Source organism: Echinops telfairi, unplaced genomic scaffold (genome assembly GCF_000313985.2).
Source record: "Echinops telfairi isolate 266 unplaced genomic scaffold, ASM31398v2 ScPeMD7_18;HRSCAF=68, whole genome shotgun sequence".
Classification (NCBI taxonomy): Eukaryota; Metazoa; Chordata; class Mammalia; order Afrosoricida; family Tenrecidae; genus Echinops; species Echinops telfairi.
Genome location: NW_022103915.1, coordinates 940,365 through 953,175, shown reverse-complemented (window position 1 = coordinate 953,175; position 12,811 = coordinate 940,365). Strand labels below are relative to the sequence as shown.

The window sequence follows — 12,811 nt, the reverse complement described above, 5'->3', positions numbered from 1 at the left end:
GAGGGGCCGCGTCAGGGATTGGGGCGGGTGGAGGGCGACGGTGGGCTGCAGGCCGGGCCCAAAGACCCTAACTTTGGCGGGCATGTCACTTTGGGGCCTGCGGGCGCGCAGTTCTCCTGGTGGCATCCCAGGTTCACTGCTCTTCTTCCGTTGTCGCCTCACCTCCTGCAGGTGGCCGAGGGAGGCCCGACCCGCGAGCCGCTGCCACTGCTGGAGGTGACCCCTCTCAAGAGGCTGCCCCCGGGACCAGACCAGGACCCATGCGGCCGCCCTGCGCCAGAGGGCGCTGGGGCCAGCGCCGAGCAGGGCCACTCGGCGGGCGGAGGTGGCTGGTGCCGCCACTGCCACACGAAGCTCGCAGAGCTCAAGCGACAGGCGTGGAAACTGGTCAGTGGGCCCGGGACACAACTCCGGGTAAGTGAGCCTCACGAGTTCCCCAACTCCCCACCCCCCAGCGGCCGGCTGGGCCTGCAGGAAGCCTAGTGTTCAGGCTGCCTACTTCTCGAGCCCTCTCCAGCCTCAGTTTCCCTGCTGTCCCTGGTGTGTGTGCGTGCATCTGGGGGAAGCTCCCAGGGGCGGTTGGAGCGGCTGTGACTCTGGAATCCAGATGCCTCACAGCTGGTACTGCATCTGTGTTTAGGTGGGGGAGGGGAAGGTGGGGACTCCACCCTGGGCGGGACAGCCCCGGCCCTACCCTGCCAGCAGAAGAGAGGTTACTGGGTGCGTTGTCACCCTTGGGGCACCTGGGCCCCCAGCCAGGTGTCGGGACTGAACACCTGGGTCGCAGGGCCTGGAGGGTGCCAGTGTGGGCTGGCCCCTGCCTGCCTCCCTCCCAGCATGCCCCCCAGATCCATGGCCCACTGGGTCCGAGGAGTGGGGGGCAGGCTGCAGCCCAGCAGGGTGTCTGCAAGGCAGGGGCAGTCAGTTCTGTGGCCAGAGCTTGGAAGGCACGGGGCTATTGTTCCCGCAAACAATGTGCTGGAAGTTTGCAGTGCAGTGGAGGTGGGGGTCTCCAGAGGAAGCCTGTCCCTCCCGCCCTTCAGAATTCCTGGGAAGTCCAGGGTTCCCATGCCTCTAAATATAGTGTTGCCTGGGGGGGGGGGAGTGAGCCCCCAGGGGTGGCAGGGCCTCTCTGTATGCAGGTTGGGGCTTGGTGGCCACAGGCCTGGCCTCTGCCCAAGGGCACAAGCTCCTGCCCAGCCCTCCTGGAGGGCGAGGGAGCTGTGGCCTGTCTGGGGTGGGGGTGCCCCAGGAGTCCTGCTGTACCTGCTGGCTGGGCAGGTGTTAGGGCAAAGTCATTACAAACACGTTCACTCCAAGCACACAAAACCTGCACCAAGGGCGAAGAGGCGCCCAGGCCTCAGATGGCCTGTCAGAGTACTGGGTGCATCCCGGGCAATCACTGAGAGGATTGTTGGGGTGGCCAGCCCTTCATGGTGGAATGACATGCCATCACACCTGGTCTTCAGAATAACGCAGTGTCTGGCTGTGGGCAGTGTTGCAGTTAGGCGACAGGGACCCTGGAGGTGGGGCCTGGATATACATCAGGGAGAAGTGTCAGCTCGGGGAGGAGGCAGGGGCTTCCTTCTCGCTGTGGTCCTTCCAGAGACCAGCCTTTCTGGGGTGCTGCGTCCTAGAAGGCCCATGCCTGGGTTATAAAGCACGTGGGGTTTCAGGGTAGAGCCCACGAGCTACAGGTGCCCACAGAGAGGAGGGGCTTTACGCTGTCCTTGTCCTGGTGGGTGATCATTGGAAGGAGTGTGGAGAGGTCTGAAGGCCACAGCAGGCCCTGGTGGACTGAGGCCCCTGGTCCGGGGCCCCGTGGGTGTACCCTACAGACAGCTGTGACCCTGCAGGGCATTTGTCTACAGCTTCCCGGGCTCTCTGAGTCTGCTGGTTGACATGGTGCTTCACCCTCCTCCCCAGCCCCCCAGAGTCCTGTTCATCCAACAGACCAGGGGCCCAGCCTGGACACATGGCTAGCACCTTGCTCTTGTCTGGTGGCTGTGAGTCCGCATCTCAGGGCCCTTCTCAGTGGGTCCTCAGCTGGGGGGAGGCTCAGGAGTGTTAAGATGTGGGGTGCTTAGCCTAAGGCTGGGGCGAAGGCTCCCCCAGACAAGAACCAGGGACCTGGGTCCTCGAAGGGCATCTATGGGCCCTTGGGGGTAACCCTGGACCATTGGGAGGTATCTCTGGGCCCTCGCTGGGGTGTTTCTTGGGGACACCTTGGGGGTGTCCCTGTCCTGTTCCCTTTGAGAGCTGGCCCTTCCCTTGTGACCCCCAGACTCCCCCTGCGCCCCTCAGCTGAGGCCTGGCAGATGTAGACCACTTTCTGGAGGGGAGCTCTTGAGGGGAGGGGAGGGACTGTGTCTGGGGCTCGGGGGCTGGGAGGGGAGTGGCCTGGTGACATGAAGCATGGACCCCTACTTCTGTGGAGCACAGCTGTGCCCCCCTGCCCCCCCCCCCCGGCTCCAGGGGGCCGCTTGTCCAGGTGCAAAGCACCAGACCTTTCTTCCAAGCCCCTCCCCTGGGCTGGCAGGTAAGCAGCTGAGCTGATCCGAGGGCGTCCTGGGCTCCTGGACAGTGTAGGGACCACCCGCTGGCCCTGCCCAGCACTACATCAGAGAGCCACGGTGGGCAGACAGGTACTGGCCACTGGGTACATGAAGTTCCCCACCCCCCTCTGGCCCCAGCCTGGGTGTCCCCACCCCCTGTTGCTGTGATTCTTTGCAGAGGACAGGGCTCAAGGCTTCTTGGGGTCCCTGGTATTGGACACAGTGGCCAGGGTCCCTGCCTGCCCCCATGTAGGATTCTCACTACACCCCCAACCCAGCCCCCTTTTTACTTCGGAGGTCAGCTCCCCCAAGAAGACTGTGTACCTCTTCAGCACCCTGCTCCTTGGGACCACTCCTCTCTGTCCCTCCCCCCTCCCCCCTGCACTATGTGGGGCCCATCCCCCAGAAGTGCTCACAGAGGGACTGCCCATTCTGCACTCTTTCTGTGGGCTTTAGGGCTGGGCCTCCTTTGCCCTCTGGCCCCTCCCTGGGAGGACCATGCCCCTGTCTGAAGGAGGGACCCCCTGGGGCACCGCTCCAGCTGCTGCCCCAGATGTGGCATGCGGAGGTGACACCTCCTGTGTCAGCACCCACACTGAGTTGGTTAGCACCCTGCAGTGGCGGTGAGTGTTTCTCACCTTGCTCCCCAGGCAGAGTCCCCGCAGTGCTCAAGGTGGCCTGCCTCGCTCCAGGGCAGCCGGGGCCTGAGCCTGGGCAGCCTGACTCCCTCTTGGGGAGCCCACTGGGGTGGCAGTCCTGCCAGTGCTGGCTTGGCTCTTCTTCCCAGGAAATCCCGTCCCCCACTCACTGCCCACCTCTGAACCTGCTGCCTGGGACAGGGGGCTGGGCTCAGTTCAAGTTTGCATGCAGCTGCCCGAGGATGCTGGCATGACGTTCCCTAAGGCCAAGCTGGTGGCTGGCCAGTGGCCCTCGTGTCTCGGGACTGTGGTGCCCAGGTGTCAGGGAGCCTTGGTGGCAGCCAGAGGAGGTGTGAGAAGGGCGGGCTCTCCCTGAGGCAGCCACTCCGCTGTCAGGGGACCCTGTGACTCAGCTGGGAGGGACTGCCACTGCAGCTGGGCCCAGAAGGGCTCTCTCCAGCTCGGCATGCACTGGCTGTGGGAGACCGAGCCTGGGCAGGCCAGGCGCGGGAGGCGGCCCTCCTCAGTGAGCGGTGGGGTGGTCCAGCTAGTGGGGTGGTCCAGCTGGCGTCCCCGCTGTGATGTGACCATGCCAGGCCCCAGACTTGGGTTCAGCGTGGGATGGGGGAGAGCCCCTTCTCATGGCTTGGTTGGGGGTTCAGGAGTGAGAGGAGGGCAGTGGGAAGGCATTTACCTTCAATGAGGGGACCCTCGGTTTCTGGGAAGCCAGGATTGGAGAGGGTGGGCCAGCAGCTGGTGAGGCTCAGGGAAGGTGGGCTCCATAGGTGAGTTTTGTGTCCAGTGGAGGCAGGCTGTGACCAGAGGGAGAGCTGGTCCAGTGGCCCCCCTGTCAACAGTGGAGGGACAGGATACAGGGGGGCTACAGTTAAGGGAAAGGCTCTTCTTGCCCCCCCCCACTCTGAAGCCAACACCCCCCCCACCCCCCACCCCGCTATCAGCTTGATTCTGTAGGAAGGAGTTTGGGTTTAGAAGTCATAGAAAACTCTCTCCTTAAAGAGCAAAGTCTACTTCCCCCTTTTCCTCTGACCGCCAGGAAGCTCACAGTGCTTCGGCTCTCCTCCAGCTCCCTGTCCAGCTGTAGTGAACCTTTCTTACGCCTCTTATGGGAGCTAACCGTTCCTGTTGGTTCTCCCTGCTACCTTCTCTGGCCTCAGGGTCTCATTTCAATGTAAGTTGTGTGGTCCCCAGAAGCCGTGGTGCCAGGAGGTGTGCCCATGTTGGTGGGCAGACCAGCAGTGGACCTGCCCGGCGCTGTAGGCCTCACTGTTCCCAGCTGGTCCGTGGGAAGCATGAGCCTGTGTGGAGGGCTGGGACCCAGTGACAGCTGAGTAGGTGGTGTGGCCCCAGGAACTCGGGTGTGGCCTTGTGGTCTGTGTTCCCCACAGTGTGGTGTTGCTTGTGCGCTGTGTCCTTATGCGTGGTGGTCCCACACTGACAAGTGGCCTGGATTTGGGGGCCACTCTGCTTGTGGGTGGAGCCAGCTGGGTCTGACTGGGTGACCTACCCAGGCCTGGGCCCAGGGAGTGTGCCTTGCCTGACTGACTGTCCACCTCCCTGTCCTACCTCCTGCCACGGCTTCTTGTAGGCCTGTTCCCATTCAGGCTGGTCCTGTCCAGAGCCAGAGGCAGACTGCTAAGAAAGGTCTGGCACTGGCTGTGGGAGACCCTGTGGATGGATCACATCCTTGTGGCCACGGCCAGGGGGCCTGAGCCGGGACCAGGACCAGGCAGCTTCTGTTGTGGGTGGGGTCCTTGTGAGCCAGGCCGAGAACCCTGAGCTCCCACTCCTTGTGCCCGGCCCCCATCTGTGCCCCTTTGTCATCCTGGCCGGGACAGGCCCTCAATGACCTTGTCTGTGCTGGAGCTGCCCAGCTGGCTGGCCCTGGCACCCGGCTACTCGGGTCCCGGGTCCCGGGAGGACACCTGGGGACTGGAAGGCCCCTCCTGATGGTTGCCCCCTCCCTGTCTGGCACAGGAGCTGGTGGGCTTCCTCCAGGGCAGCAGTCCGCCCAGCAGCCCGGCCTTCCTGGATCTGTTGTGAACTCGGGAAACAGGCTGCCTGTGGCCACACCCAGGCTGCTCTGTCTGCCTCACAGCTGCCCACCCGAAGCAGCCCCCAGCCCAGGCCCTCTCTCCTTGCCACCCCACCTGCCCTGCCAGTGGGGGCCCCTTTCTTCATGATAGGGTGGGGGCTCAAGGGGGACAGCTGGGTTGGACAGCCACAGGATCGCCCCAGAGCGCTGGAGCTTTGGGGGGAGGGGTGGGGAGCTCAGAGCCGTCAGGGCCCGTGGGAGACCCCCACATGGAACAAATGTTGGGATTCTTTAAGGTGACCCGAGACCCAGGGTGTGGGGTAAAGAATGAAGGTGTCATTTTTAGGAAGTGGGGGCTGGGTTGCACAGTGCTAAGGAATCCGATGAAGAGAAGCAGACTGAATGCAAGACAGGATCCGTTGAATTAGACCATCAGGAGGAAATCAAGGCATCCTATGCTTCAGGGTAATTTCCGTTGTTCGAAGGGCCGAGGCTGCAGAGGAGCCCGGGCTGTGGACTCTGGAGCAGCTCGTGGAGGCTGGGCCCTGGCCGGAACTTGACTGGGCCCGGGAGGGGCAGGAAGTGAAGGGGGGCCTGGATTGTTGGCCAAGGCCAGGAGGAGGGACTAGGTGGCCTTTGTCCAGTTCAGGATCTGGGCCCAGAGTGTGCTGGGCCGCCCACTGTGGGGTGCAGACCTGGATGAACACCCTCATATCCTGCCAGACCCTGGGGTTGATCTTGGCTCCCGGGGAAAAGCCCATGTCTGACCCCCTCCTGAGGCCAGACTGCTGCGGGGATCTGGGGTCCACCCTGCCCCTCCCCTCAGCACACTGTCTGCCCTCTGCCTGCTGACAGACACTGGGCGCTCTGAGGGGTTGGCCGCCCAGCTCTGCCTCAGAGACCCGAGTGCTCCAGGCGTCTGGGGGCTGGCCCCTGGGACAGTTGGAGTCATCGGGTGGGCGGTGGTGGTGGGAGGTCCAACATAGTGCTGGCCACAGCATCTGGGGACTGGGCCCCGGAGCGGCTGGGTGTAGAGCAGTGGGCAATGGGGAGGCCAGGCTGGGTTGGCCATTGTGGACATGCGAACTTCTTCAGCTCTAGTGACCCAGCTGGGACCCCCATTGGGACCCAGGCCACTCCATCTGACTCAGTACTCAAGCCCCAGCCTGAATATGGGTGTGGGGGACCTTCTGCAGCTTCAGTCGAATTCCTGATGACAGCTGGAGGCAGCCCAGCCGGAGCCAGGCTGGGCTGGAAGCAGGCTGGGGTGGCAGGGTGGACTACTCCAGGGTCTCTACCCCCAAGGCAGGCAGATGCCCAAGAGCAGTGGGCTGGTGGACCTGCAGGCCAAGGGAGAGAGCTGAGAGTGTAGCTGGGGCTGGGGCTGGGGCTGGGGCTGGGGCTGGGGCTGAGACTGGGGTGGGCTGGGGTTGGCCTATAACTGGGTCTGGGTGGGCTGGGAAGTGGGTTTGCGGGTTGGATCCGGGTCTGGGGGCTGGGACTATAGTTGTGGTTGGGATCTAGAGTCGTGTCTGGGTCTGGGGTGGGTTTGGGGTTGAGTTGGGGTTTGGGACTAGATCTGGGGTGGGCTGGGGGCTGGGGTGGGCTGGGTCCAGCTCAGGGACTAGGACAGGGGGTGGGTGGGCTCAGGGCTGAATCTGGGGTGGATCTGGGGTGTGCTGGATCTGAGTCTGGGTCTGGGACTAGAGTGGGTCTGGCTGGGGTGGACTGGACACTGTGGCTGTCACTTGGTGGGCTGGGACCCCATGTGGGGGGGAACCTGGAGCTGGGAGGGCAGAGCTGCCTTTCCAGTTGGCTAAGGACCCCAGTGACTTCCTTCTCTCACCCCGGGCGGTCATTTGTAGCCTCCCCTGCTGCTTGGAAATGTAGAGTCAGCAGAGCCGGCCTGGCCAGCTGCCGGCAAAGATGGCCAGCAGCAGGCAGAGACCTCAGCCCTGGGTGTGTGTGTGTGTGTGTGTGTGTGAATGTGCTGGGGTGTGGGGGTCCTGAGCTCTAGCCATGAATTTCCACACCCCTTGCTTCAGAGCTCCTGCAGGGTGGCAGCCTCTGGGAAGGGGGGCTGTCCCTGCCCCCAGCAGGGCTACGTGGACCCTTGGATCCTGCCACTTCTGACCTCAGAGCACTTCCTGGGGTGCCTTTGAGGGTGGGGGCCCATAATAGGGACCAGACGCCAGGCACTTCAGAGGCTCCTGAGTCCCCAGCCCCTGCAGGGAGCTGGGTGTCACAGGATGGTGGCTTCCAGCCCACCTTTCACCCCACAGGACTCATCCTTGGGGGCAGATCTGCCCGGTGGGGGGGGGGGTATCCTGGGAGGGTCTGCCCTGGGGGGCAGGGGCTGGAGGCAGGGCTGGGGACGAGTGGAGAGGCCAGTCACTCAAGCTTTCCCTGCCCTGGGCCACAGCTGTCCCCCACATTGTCCGTCTTCCCGGCGGCATCTGGTGTGGCCAGTCACAGACAGGCTCAGGGCATGGGGGTGGGGCCGTGGGCCAGCTCCCTAACCTGAGGCATGAGTGTGTTTGGGCAGGCCACGGGGGCTCCCCGTGTGGCTAGCAGTGTGGCTGAACTGAGCCAGGGCTTGTGGGAGAGCAGCAGGCCCACATGGCAATTTGCCTGAGGGAGGGACAGGGTAGCCATGGAGGACGGCGGGTGACCCTGCAGGACGGGGAGAGCCGCCCAGACACTCACTCTTCAGGGAGGAGAAAGCCTCCTTTTTCTTCCGGGGAGCGGTTGTGGTTTTGAACTGCCAACCCTGCCTTGCATGCAGCCCTGGGGGTCCCGGCTGAGGTGGGGCTGGCTGGCTGCTTTGGTCCATCTGGGGGCTGGTCCAGCTGGGTGACACCTTGTGGCAGACCACCCCCTGGGAAAGGGGCAGGATGCACTGTGGCCAGCCTGAGAACCAGAGAGCCCCCCTCCTGGGTGGGCAGCCATGGGAATAAGGACTAACTGGCCTCCCAGGGGGCCAGCTTTGTCCAAGGAGTGGCCCCCTTTTCTGCCCCCACCCCCTCCCTGGAGGTGCTTCTTCCTACAGCAAGCCTTTCCTGACTCTATGCTGGGTAAAGAGCTCCTTTTGCTCCCCAACCTCCTACTCGCACTCTTTAGGCGTCAGCTTCCCAGCAGAAGCACCCCTCTCCCCCAGCTACGGGTGCCTGGAGCAGCCCACCTGAGGAGCCGCTTAGAGTGGCGGGGGAGCTGAGTTTGCCCTGAGTCCAGCCCCTTCCACGGGGTCTTCCACGGGTCTCCTTGATTCCTGCTGCAGTGTGTTCCCTCGGCCGGCTTCACTGCCTCGCTCCCCTGGAGTCTGCACTACGGTTCTTGCCCCTCCGGGCTAGGCCCGGGCTCTTGCTGAATGGGGTCTCCAGCCCCCCAGCCCCACCTTGGCTGAATGAGTTGGCCACACCAGTGGCTCTAGGTCAGGCTGTTGGAGGGTTTCTGCTGGGCGGACCAGGCCTGGCTGCAGCCTCGGTCTGGTCCCCTCCCCACCCCAGCCTCCAAGAGCTTTGGGACAGTGGTCTTGTCATCCCTCAAGGGCCCAGTTTTCTGTCTGGGGAGCCCACAAACACGCCCCGCCCGCTAGCTGCTTCAAAGCCTGCTGAGGATGTGGGGGTGGCGGGGGCAGCTATGGGAGTACTCATCTCTCTGGCAACTGTGTTCCTGGTGGGCCCAAGCACACAAAACCAACTGGAAGTGTGTGCCAGCAGTGGTGGCAGGCCCTGCCCAGCCCTGACCACGTCTTTGCCTCTGGCCCCCAGGACCCCGGCCTCCCTGCTCTGCCTGTGGAGAAGCTCCCGGTGCCCGGGACCCTGTCAGCATGCTGCCCTGAGGCCGAGCGACACTGCGACGTCTGCGCCACCCACCTGAGCCAGCTCACTCGGGAGGCCCTGCAGCTGTTCCAGGCGCCCACTCGCCGGGAGGACCCCCATGCCCCCCGAGGAGGCCCAGGCACCATGACCACCTCGAGGGAAGGACCGGGCCCAGCAGCGAGGCCAGCAGGCCAGGCCGGGCCGGACAGGAGGAAGGGGCCCATCTGGCCTCCTGGGCCCAGCGTTCAAGTGTCCGTGTCTCCGGCCGGGCTTGGGGGCACCCTGAGCACTGTTACCATCCAGACCCCGCCCTGCTTGGAGGGCATGTGGGGCATCTCTGGAGTGAACCGCCTTCTCCCGCCCACTTGCCTGGTGAGTGCTCTGGGTGGGTGGGGGGCTGCTGGGAGCCCTGGAATGTCCTGACTGGTGGGTGTCCGGGGTGGGGGGCTACTGGCCTCTTGGGAGCCACCGGCCACCTGGCTGATGAGTGCCCAGGGTGGGACAAGGTGCCGGCTCAGGACTTCTGGTTCACTTCACACCTAGGGGCTGGAGGGCATGTCAGCTGTGGAAGCTGCCCAGAGCAGAACTATCTGGGGGTGTCCACCTTGGTGTCCTTGTCTCTTGTGATGGCCACGAGTGACCTCACGCTGGGGACTCCTGGGGTCTTCAGGGGCACCTGGGAATGGTTAGTCCTTGCCTCCAGCACTCTCACGTCGGTGCTCTGAGCATGTGGCTCCCCCACTGACTGATTCCAGCATGGCACCTGGTCAGCACTCCCTCCCCAGGGGGCCCAGCAGGGACCTGACAGGGTCTGGGCCTGCACCCCATTGTGCACACAGCCCCCTGGAACTGTGGGTGCTCTGGGTCAGGAGCTGACAGCCCTGGGGCCCTGGCTGGCATTGGGCCCCTATCTGTGATGATGCTGTGCTGACCCAGAGGGGGGCGTCAAGTGTCTGCTGGGAGCTGGGGGCTGAGGCCTGGCCTTCCTGGGGTACAGGGCTTTGTCACTGGGGGCTGGGGACAGGCCTTTCTGGGACCACTGAGATGCCCCTTGGGGCTGGGGGCAGGCCTTCCTGGCTTTGTCTCGAAGGGGTCCCCAGTTGCTCAGTGCACCCCTGTTTTCCTCCAGGAGACCGAGCCCCAGGATGGGGGTGCAGGAGGGTAGGGTTAGCTGTGAGGGGCTGTGCTGGATGTCTGAAATAACTCAGGGTGCCTTCCTCAAGAGCCAGGCCTGGCCGCCCCATCAGGCATGGAGGCTGGGGTCCAGTGAGGCCCTCTCTGGCTTACGAGTCAGGGGAGAGGTAGGTGAAGCCCAGGAAGAGGCAAGGATGACGGTGAGACCCTAGTTGCTCCTTGGGGGGTTTCCTGACAAAGCCCCCGAAGCTCCCATTCCAGGGGGCCCTGGGCCATTTCCTGGAGGCTGCAGTCGGTGTCGATTGAGGATGCTGGGATCCAGGGACAGTCTTCCCCAGTCTCGGTGCAGATGGGACCGTGGGACATAAAGGCAGGGGCAGATCCCTCTAGGGTTTGCGGCATGCTCTGACTGCCAGCCCCAGCCCGGCCCGGATGAGGCTCCTTCTTCAGAGCAGCTGGATCTGTTGGGGAGCTCGGGCCAGCCTCAGGGACCCACCCAGCACAGCCTGCCCCTCCCTCACCTCCTGGGCTCCTGGGCAAATGGCAGGGGTGGGGGTGGGGGCTGGGAGGACCGCCTGGGGCCAGAGGCCTGGGGCCCAGAGGCAGGAGCCAGAGTGTTGGGCTGTGAGGAGCACCAGGAGGTCCCAGGAGAAGGCCTGGAAGAGGGGGGGGGCGCTGCTTTCCTTGGGGAGCCTTGATGCCCTGTGGGTTTGCTGTGTCCTGCAGGAAGGGGAGCTGCCGGCCTCGAATACGTGGGGCTGGGGGCAGCAGCTCCCCCAACGCCCCCCTGACGGTGGTGCTCTTCTGCACCTTACTCCTGGGCCACCTCTGAAAGCCATGTCTGAGTCTGGGGGGTACAGGAGGGCCACCTGTGAGGCTCCGTGGAGCATGGGGGTGCTGGCTCTGCCTAGGCACCCCGAGGGCTATGGGGAGCACCCTTTCCCCCTTTCACACCCCCACTGACCTTGCCTGGGGGGGGGGGGTGCTGACTTTGTAATCAGACCTGGCGCAGGAGGTAGGAATGGCTGTTCAGGGCAGCCTGGAGGGCTTTGCGGGTCCATACTGTTTGGGGCAAGCAGTGTCTGGGCTATGGGAGTCGGGCCATGGGGTTCAGGGTGGGCATCTGCCTGGGATGCTTCCATCTCGGCCATCCACCTAGGGCGGTGGGGGCTCCTGTGGAGGGTGGCCTGGCTGTGGGTGGGCTGCCCTCCACTGCCCAGTGGTTGGCAGCTGTGGCTGTGATCATAACTACGGACACTTCCGGTCCCCACAAGCCAGGCCACCCCCTGCCTGAGTGCCCGGGGAGCAGCTTCTGGCTGCAGGATGGCCCAGCAGGACGGCTTCACTTCTTCCTCCCAGATTGTGTCCTGCAGGGGTGGAGGTGGGAGGCCTGCAGGGGTGGAGGTGGAGCATCTTCATCTGATAGACGCTCATTGGGAGGCAGCCTTGGGGCATCCTCCCGGCCAGCTGGCTGAGAGTGGGTGTCGAGGGCCTGGTTGCAGGCCTGAGGGACACCGGCAGCCCTATGAAGGCAAGGTGAGGCCTGGGAAGCTGACACTACGGGGCACCAGACCCGGAGCTGCAAGGGCTGCAGTGGTGGGACAGGATGTCCACCTCGTGCCCAGCGAACACCCCGGCCTTCAGTCACGAGCAGACCAGGCTGGAGTCCATTGAGGGACCCCAAGAGCACCCCTTAGTCTGGGCCTGAGGGTCAGGCTGAGGGTCCCTGACCTGGGGGGGCTGGGGGTGCCACTCGCCAGCCGTGGGTGGTCTGCAGACCTCACCTTCAGGGGCCTGCAGGGTGGTCATTGGAGGGAGCCGGGACTCTGTTGAGCAATTGCCGGCCCCTGCCTCAGTTTACCTTCCTGTGGGGTGTGGGCCCTCCTGACCCAGACAGTTACACCCTGAAGCCCTCGGGAGAAAACTTGGGGGTGGTTGGAGGGTGTGTGTGTGTGGCTGGTCTGCAGTGTGGAGGAGCGGGGAATGCTCTCACCCAGCAGAGAAGGGGCCCAGCTGCCCTGCCCCTCACGCCTGTCCCTGCCCCTAGTTACACTGCTCAGTGGCCCACCCTCCCCCCGAGTCCTCAAGGCCAGAATGTGTGTGTGGGTGGACTCCAGGCCTGGGGGCACCATGAAAGTGCACTCGATGGCTTGTCCCAAACAGCTGCATGGAACCCAGAGCCCCATGAGGCCAGTGGGGACCCCTTAAAGATCCGTGGGGATCCTGTTGACACCTCTGGGCCTCTGCTCTGTGGGGTGTGGCTCCTCCCTGGGGCACAGGGTGCATTGTGAGCAGATGTGTGGCCATCAAGTGGGGCCACTCACTGCAGGCCTGGGACCTCATGGGAAGGGTCTCCACACAGGTGGGGTGGGGATAGCCACAGGGTCTCCATGGGGTCAGGGCTGTGAGATGGAAGTAGAAGGCCTTAGATGCAGGCCTGTGTTGTGATGTGGGGGAGGGCATAGCAGGGATTCAGGTGGCTGCCAGCAGGGTGGGGGTCTCAGGCAGGTCTGGATTGGGGTCCAGGGGTGGGGGAGGGAAGGGTCTCAGGCCTGTCGCTGTGAGGATGGGGGTGAGGGTCTACAGCGTATCTGGACTTGGGGTGCCGCC

At 64.1% G+C, this 12,811-nt stretch overlaps 1 protein-coding gene across 1 annotated transcript in view; it reads left to right on the top strand.

The window, feature by feature from the left end:
* Nucleotides 1-12,811, top strand: part of KIF26A (kinesin family member 26A) — a 34,246-nt gene that overhangs the window by 2,855 nt on the left and 18,580 nt on the right. The window contains exons 2-3 of the mRNA XM_004699129.2: nucleotides 172-414; nucleotides 9,017-9,439. Of these exons, the coding sequence (XP_004699186.1) occupies nucleotides 172-414; nucleotides 9,017-9,439 (666 nt within the window). The remainder of the gene's footprint in view (nucleotides 1-171; nucleotides 415-9,016; nucleotides 9,440-12,811) is intronic.